The following is an 8,121-nucleotide window of genomic DNA, read 5'->3' as shown; positions in this document are numbered from 1 at the left end:
GATTACTGTTGCTGAATGGTCTGTTCCTGTGCTGTAATGCTCTATGATCCCATGTCAAAAAAACCTATTTCTTTACTAATACTGCCAACAGTAATTTCTAGACTTCTATGTTTAAATTAAAATCAAAGCCATACAAAATACCTCATTTTCTATAGCAATTCCCAGAAATATTCAAATACCAGAACACTTTTTATAAAGCAATTAGAACAAAAATTCTGCAACATTAGGCAAACAGCCTTTTTTTAATAACTCAAGAAATAATCCTGAATACCAACATCACTTTAAAACATTTCAAAAGACTTCCGGAGTTAGAAATATCTTCAAATACCAGTTTAAGCCAGCACAAACATCATCCTTGTAGCTCCACGGATGTTTTTTCAAGTTTCAACCTTTTCTTCATTTGCACCACATGTGTCCACAACACATATAAGACAACTGGTTACAGGGAAAGCGCGGACCTTAGAATTGGTTGTCCATTTGTCGGTCTCAGTGTTGTACTCCAAAATGTGACCTAATCGGCCTACACCTTGGAAACCAGCCAAGACGTAGATTATGGGACCTACTGCTGCACATTTAACTGTTACCCCTTTCCAGGGCATCGTTGACACCATTTTCCAATCATTCATTTTAATATCATAATATTCTATGGAATCCAGACCACCTGCAGGGACAAAAAAAGATTAAGTTTTCTTCCTCAGTGCTAAACTACAAAACAATAACAATTTTCTTCACTTTATGGCACCGTTAACACAGAAAATATTTCAAAAACTTGGAGACATTTTTAACAATTTAATTTGGACCAACGTTTTATGTACACTTTTATGATACAATTACTCACCTCAAATAATACTAAATGATGGTTCTGTACCAGAATGCAACATGAGAAAAAACTGTTTGAGAAATTCACTTATCCCGAAGATGAAATAGAAGTTTTATACTTCATTATATGTCTGGAACTTGGTTTCTTACTGTTTCAGTACGACTGATTTTTTTTTTGGTATAGTTTGTATTCTCCTTTTCCTTTCATGCCACAGAAACGTCTGAGAAGTTTGGCTGTGTGTCATTTTATTGCATTTGCACAAGGCAGATGGGACTCTGGATCTAACTTGGAAGGCTGCAGGATTCCGGAGCCTAGGATTAAGACAGTAAGGGAATGGGGGTGAGCAGGGCGGAGCCTTGGGAGCCTTCAGCCATCTTTCCCACAACTATGGAACTTTCTGCCCAACATCATACTTCCTTCATCTTACAACCTTCTTCTTCAACCATGTCTTCAGTCACCTCCCTTAATTTCCTTCCTATTTCTACATGGGTCTGACTCCAAACTGTGACGTATCTAGGGATATTTTTCTGTACCATTATATCACATACACACACAATATTTGATTGTCCTGCTAAAGTCTGTACAAGACAAAATGGTGATAGTGTATTAATGAGCTGTCATCCTATTAACACTGCTGTAAAATACAAAACTGGACACTGATTACTGCAAGCTATCAGGTGAGAGGATAAAGTGTCAGTCACTTTTCTGCGTTTATGATTTTTTTTCATGAAAAGGTGTTGGATATGAGGAATATTCAGGTGTTGATTTCAAATTTAAGGCATTTGTCCAGGTTAGAAATTCTCCTCACAGTTAAATGCTGGAGCTGCTGGGAGACAGAGGGGATTGATATGCTCATATACCAGGCATTAAAACAATGATTGAGGGGATTAGTTACCTCATCTCAAATATTTACACCACAGAGAATTATAATTTCTTTTTCTGTTGAACTTTGCATGAAACTAGTTTCAAAAGTACAGGTGGGGAGAGTGGGAAGGGATCTGATCGTCAGCTCCACTGGCCAACCCCCAGATAGTAACAGGATCAGAGATCAATTATCAAGCCCAAACTTCCTGGGTCACAGAAGGATGGAGAACAAAGACCCGCTTATTGCAAGCCAGTTGGTGAAGTCTGCAAAGAAATAAATAAGTGAGGCCAAGCAGTTTACATTCAAAAGAGCCAGACAGGCACAGCAAATGCCTTTGTCAGATTTAATGTAAAAATGGGCTAAAAGTGAGTATATTTAACCCACTATTCAGGACATCATCTCATGAAAATGTTAATATGTCAAACTACTAAAAGATTGGAGAAATGCACATGAGGACATGCAAGAAAAACATATTATCCAGTTCAGATTAAAAGAGGATTGTAACACCCCAGATTATGCTATCATATAATTAGATACTACACAGTAGAGGCAAACTGCTGAACGAGATGTAGGTTCTACTTACAAAAGTGAGCAGAGGCACAAACCCAAGAGAATATCTGAGCAAGACCTGAAATTTGTAACAGTGACCAAGATCTAAATGAGAAGGACACCCTAAAGTGTATTATAAATATAAATTACAATGAGCAGAGCTCATTGGCTGATGTTCAAAACTTAGAAAGTGATGCAATGGATTCCAGCTGGAAAATACCACATGGACGATCAAAGCTAACAATGTAAACTGTGTCGTGAAAGACCAGCAACCGGTTTAGCAACTGGCAGAAGGAAGAATATAACAATGATTACTGGAAATTATTGCTTCCAAACTGATGACTGACTGAATATCGCTTTTCTTTTTTTTCCCTACCAGTTCTCATTCACCCTCCCTCCTCAACTATCCTCTTATCCTCTTAGCCAAAAAGCCATTATTTACATGTGAGTCTTGGCAGCAACTGTAAACCAAAGAAAGACATGCATTTATGTAATGCTTTTTCACGACCGCCAGATGTCTCAAAGTACTTTTACAGCCAATGAGGTACTTTTGAAATGCAATCGCTGTTGTAATGTGTCAGCCAGTTTGCACAGAACAAAGTCCCACAAACAGCACTGTAATAATGATCAGAAAATCTGTTTTTTTCTAACAAGTCACATTACAAGGAAATCATCACCCAATCCTCAACCAATGTGCACCAACACAATTCTAGAGTGGTTGGCGTGGAGTGAACTCAGATCAGAATGCATGACAAGTAGAGTGCAAAGAGTTGTGAAATTGATGCAAGTGGGAATTGGGTGCAGAGGTGAAAGTAAGTACTGCTTTTTGCCTCCTATACTTGTGGTTCTTTGATATACAGATAAGCATTTAATTTAATATAGTATAGCTTAAACTAGATCAAGTAGTTCGTTAAAAGACTAAAACTATAAGTTAAGTATGAAGAGCGAGGAAAAAGACCCAGGATAGAGCAATGATCTGAGCAGAAACAACAAAATAGGCAAATCCAAAAACCAAAAAAAGGAATAATGTGATTGACAGCAGGTGGTGGGTTGGCTGGTGAGTATTTTTGTTGTCTATTTGTTCTTTCTCTTAGTTAAGACAGCAGATTAAAATAAAAAAATAGCAGTCTAACAAATAGTGACAGGACACCTCAGTGCAGTCAAATGCACATCCTGCACCATGTGGGAACACCAGGATGCTTCTCGTGTCATGGACAACCAGATGTGCAGGAAATGCTAACTGGAGGACCTCAAGCTTGGGTTATAAAACTTGAGCAGCAGCTGGAGTCACTGCAGTACATTCATGAGGCTGAGCCACATGGATAGCATGTTCTAAAAGGTGGTCACCCCAATTTTATTGATGTGCAGTCAGAGAGAGAGAATGGGTGGCCCCCTAATAGACAAGGAGGACCAGGTAGGTAGTTCTGTGTATCTCACTCACTAACCGATAGCCAGGTCTGAATACTGATGAGGCTGATGCAGCACAACGGCTGACTCAGCTGTGCAAGAGGGAAGGGACAAGCTCAGGGAACTGGTAGTGACAGGGGATTCAATAAGTGGGAGAACAGACAAGCTTTTCTGAAGCCACAGATGTGACTCCAAGATAGCACAGTTCCTCTCTGCAACAGGGGTCAAGGATGTAATTAAGTGGCTGCAGGATATTCTTTGGCTGGGTCGGGGGGGGGGGGGGGGGGGGGGGGGGGGGGGGGGGGGGGGGGTGGGGGGGGGAGAGTGAAGCTGCACAGCTGAAGCTTGTGGTCCACATTGTTATCAATGTCATAAGTAGAAAGATGGGTGTGGTTCTGCAGGCAAATTTTAGAGAGCTAGGAAAAAAATTTAAAAACAACCTCAAAAGGTTACTTCCAGTGCCATGTGTTATGGTAATTAAATAAGAGGATAGTACTGATGATTATGTGGCTGGAAAAATAGTACAGGAGAGAATTTACATTGCTGAGTCATGGAGACCGGTTCTGGGGGAGGTGGGACCTATACATGCCGGATGGGCTGCACCTCAACAGGAGCGGGACTAATATCATGGCATGAGGTTTGCTGTTGGGGAGGGCTAAATTAGCTTGACAAGAGGATGGGAACCTGAGCGTAGATTCAGAAGGCAGAGAAGAGAGGCTGAAAATGGCACACAGAAAATTAGTTAAGCAAGAATGGATGGCAGAGGAAACAAAGGCTAGAAAATGGACAACAAAGGGGTTGTTCAGTGATTAGTTGCATATGTTTCTGTGCAAGAAGTTTGAGGACACAGATTAGACATTTGGAAGTATGCCATCATAGCCATCGCTGAAACATGGCTTAAAGAAGGGTATGAATGGCAACTCGTCATTTCTGGTTACAGGGTTTTCAGAAAGAGGGGGGATATGAGAGGAGGGAGGGTAGTAATATTGGTTAAGGAAACTATCACAGCTGACAAGGAATGATATGCTGAAAGGATCATCAAATGAGGCCATATAGGTTGAACTAAGGGACAAATAAACAGCAATCACAGCTCAGAGTATACTAGAGATCTCCAAACAATTAGGGATTTGGAAGAGCACATCTGTAGGCAAATTACTGCAAACTGCAGAAACAATAGGGCAGTAATATTAGGGGATTTCAAGTACACTAATATTAACTGAGATAAGATCATTGCAAAAGATATAGATGGCATAGAATTCTTAAAATGCATTTTTTAGCCAGTATGTCGCAAGTCCAACAAAAGAAGGGGCAGTAATGGACTTGGTTTTAGCTAGCAGAGCTGTATAAGTAGAAGAGCATCTTGGTGGTAGTGATCATAATTCAGTTTGATTTGGCACAATTATGAAAAAGAACAAAGACAGACCAAGAATAAAAGTTTTAAACTGGGGACAGATCAATTTTACTAAGCAGAGGTGTGATTTGACAGAAGTGGACTTAAAATAGTTGAACGTAAATCAGTGGCAGAGCAGTGGGAAGCATTCAAGGAGAAGGCAGAGAAGGTTCAGAATAAATATGTTCCCACAAAGAAAGAATGTGGGACTCACAAATCTAGGCTTCCCCTGGATATCAAAAATAATACAGAGTAGGGTAAAGCAAAAAAGGAAAACTTCTGTCAGGTACAGAGAGCTCAATACTGCAGGAAACCTAGAACATTATAGAAAGTGCAGAGGTAAAATAAAAAAGGAAATTAGGAAAGCAAAGAGAGGACATGAAAAAAATACGGCAAATTAAATCAAGGAAAACCCAAACATGTTTTATAAATACCTAAAGAGAAAGAGGATAAGTAAGGAAAGATTAGGCATTTTAGAGGCACAAGAAGGAAAGTGTGTGTCATGGTGGAAGATATAGGCATGAAGAGGCGGACAATGCAAACATTGCAGTTAAGGAGCAGTGTGAAATATTGGATGGGATAAACTTAGTGAGAGGATATATTCAGGGATTTAGCGTCTATGAAAGCAAATAATTCACCAGGCTTGGATGAAATGTATCCCAGGTTGCTAAGAGAATCAAGGGAGGAAACAGTAGAGGCTGTAACCATCATTTTCCAATTCTCTCTAGTTACAGGGGACTGGAGGACACTAATATTGTAGCATTGTTTAAAAAGGGTGGAGTGGATATACAGAGTATTACAGGCCAGTCAGCCTAACCTTAGTGGTGGGCAAATTATTGGAAAAAAATTAGATAGTAGAAATAGCCATTTAGAAAAGTCTGATTAATCACGGGCAGTCAGCATAGATTTGTAAGGGAAGTTCATGTCTGTATTAGGAAATTGAGACAGTTTAAGTATGTCATATTTGTATTTGTGGGTGTTAGGAATTAGTTCAGCTTTAAAATTTAAGTTTGATTTGTATTTCTGTGTTTGTTTGTTAAAAGGTAAAGTTGCGTTTTAGTTTCACCTTAAAAGGTGCCTGCATTTCTATTGAGTTTTATGACTCCTAAAGAGAAGTTAAGCAAACAAGAGTAGAGAAAACTGTGCTGTTGCCTAGCAACAGGGGTCCAGAGAGGCAAGACCCACCCACAAACAGAAAAATTAAAGAAATAGCAGTTTTGAGTTCAGTTTGAAGGCAGCTACCAATCAGAAGCAACCTAAAAGGGAAAGATAGCCAGTTCCAAGCTAAAAGTTAGTTGAAAGTAGTTGCTATAGAGAGACAGGACGAAAAGGGGACAGATAGCAAGTTCCAACTGAAAAAGAAAGTCCCCAAAATCCAGGGGAATGGAACAGGAGAAAGTCCCAAGAAGACCTTCTAGTCAAAGGAGGGACAGGAGCCTGGAAAAGGTTCTGTTAAGTGAAGTGAAGAGTAAAGAGCAGAGAAAGGCTCCAAGCTTCAAGCGATAAAGGTCTGTGAGAAACCAGAAGGTCCAAAGAGACAACTGAAAGTCTGTAACTCTTTGAAACATGCATATGTAGCAGTGGTGTACTGTTGACAGCTGAGTCGGTGAGAGAGAGTGCATGGAGGAAAGCTTGAACGCATGTAGTGGCCCTGGGAAGAGGGACATCGGAAGGCGAGTGCGAAATCCTGGAGGTGGACCGAGAGAAAGTATCAGGAGAAGATTCCAAAGTGAGAGATTGGAGATTGGAAGCCCTCATGTGAAAGATGGAGTTCAGTGAGACCAGTTGGCTCATGGTGTAACAAGCATCTGGGTGGGGAGGAGGGGCGCGGGGCGAGTTGAGGAGACATCCATAGCATCTGTTTGGAGTGACAACTGTCACCTGGTTTCAGAGTGTGGGGTGCCTGACCAAAGGCTGCCTATCAGTTTACATGGACTGTGTAAATTAGAGTATAAGATAGCTTTTGTAACTTGAGTTATTCTTACAAACCTGTATATTTCTGAAAGGTATAGCTGTGAGTGAAGGAGTATTGTAATATAGTTCATCTTTTCTTGTTTAATAAATGTTTTATTCTTTTGTTCAAATTTCATCAGCTGACTCCTGTGACTTTGTTCAGTAGCTACTCTCCACATATCTAAACAAACAAGTTAGGATCCATCAAGCCAGGTTCCCCTCTGGGATCAGGCTTGTCCAGTAGTAACATCAGCTGGGATCATAATATCTGACAAACCGGTCTGAATTTTTTGAGGAGCTAACAAGCAGGGTTAATGAGGGTTTGATGTAATCTACATGGATTTTTAAAAGGCTTTTGAAGAGATCCCACATGGCAGACTGGTCAGGAAACCAGAAATCCAATGGATCTAAGGGAAAGAGAAAAGTTAGATCCAAAATTGGCTCAGTGGCTGGAAGAAAAAGTAATGGTCAGCGCATGTTTTTGTGACTGGAAGGTTGTAGCCAATGGAGTTTCACAGGATGTATATATATCAATAATTCAGAGTCAAAAGCAGGGGGCACGTTTAAAAAGTCTGCAGACGACACAAAAATTGGCATTGTGTGGTTGATATGGGGGAAGAAAGCTGGAAAATAGGCTGCTTGAAAATATCAATGGACTGGTCAAGTGAGGAGAAAAGTGGCAAATAAAATTCAATCTGGAGAAGTGTGAGGCAATACACTTGGGGAGGGCCAACAAGGCAAGTGAATAGGCAATAGATTATAAGATATCAAGAAGTGTAGAGAAACCTTGGAGTACATGTTCAAAGATCCCTGACAGGAACAGGACAGATAAATAAGGTGGTTAAAAAGGTGTACAGTATACTTATTAGTCAAGATATAGAATATAAGAGCAGGGAGGTCATGCCAAAACTGTATAAAACATGAGTTAGGCCACAGTTAGAGTATGGCATACAGTACTGATCACTGCATGACTGAAAAGAATATGATTGTACTAGAGACGGTACAGAAGAGATTTACAACAACATTGCCAGGACTGGAGAATATTTACTATGAGGCAAAAATAGATAGGTTGGAGTTGTTTTCTTTGGAACAGAGTAGGCTGAGGGAAAGATTTAACTGATGTGTATAAAATTACAA

General features: G+C 40.1%; 1 protein-coding gene across 5 annotated transcripts in view; it reads right to left on the bottom strand.

Annotated features, from left to right (window-relative positions):
• Window positions 1-213: 213 nt before the first annotated feature.
• klhl7 (kelch-like family member 7) overlaps window positions 214-8,121 on the bottom strand; it is a 34,753-nt gene continuing 26,845 nt past the window's right edge. For 4 of the 5 annotated variants that reach the window (XM_041184162.1, XM_041184160.1, XM_041184161.1 and 1 more), the window contains one exon: window positions 214-661. In XM_041184162.1, coding sequence (XP_041040096.1) covers window positions 378-661 — 284 coding nt within the window. In that variant the 3' untranslated portion in view covers window positions 214-377. Of the gene's footprint in view, window positions 662-838; window positions 1,132-8,121 lie in introns of all 5 variants that reach the window. The other variant, XR_005942612.1, reaches the window with a different exon arrangement.

This window comes from Carcharodon carcharias, chromosome 3 (genome assembly GCF_017639515.1).
Source record: "Carcharodon carcharias isolate sCarCar2 chromosome 3, sCarCar2.pri, whole genome shotgun sequence".
NCBI lineage: Eukaryota > Metazoa > Chordata > Chondrichthyes > Lamniformes > Lamnidae > Carcharodon > Carcharodon carcharias.
Note: the sequence above shows the minus strand (reverse complement) of the source record. Positions and strands in the feature narration are given on the sequence as shown.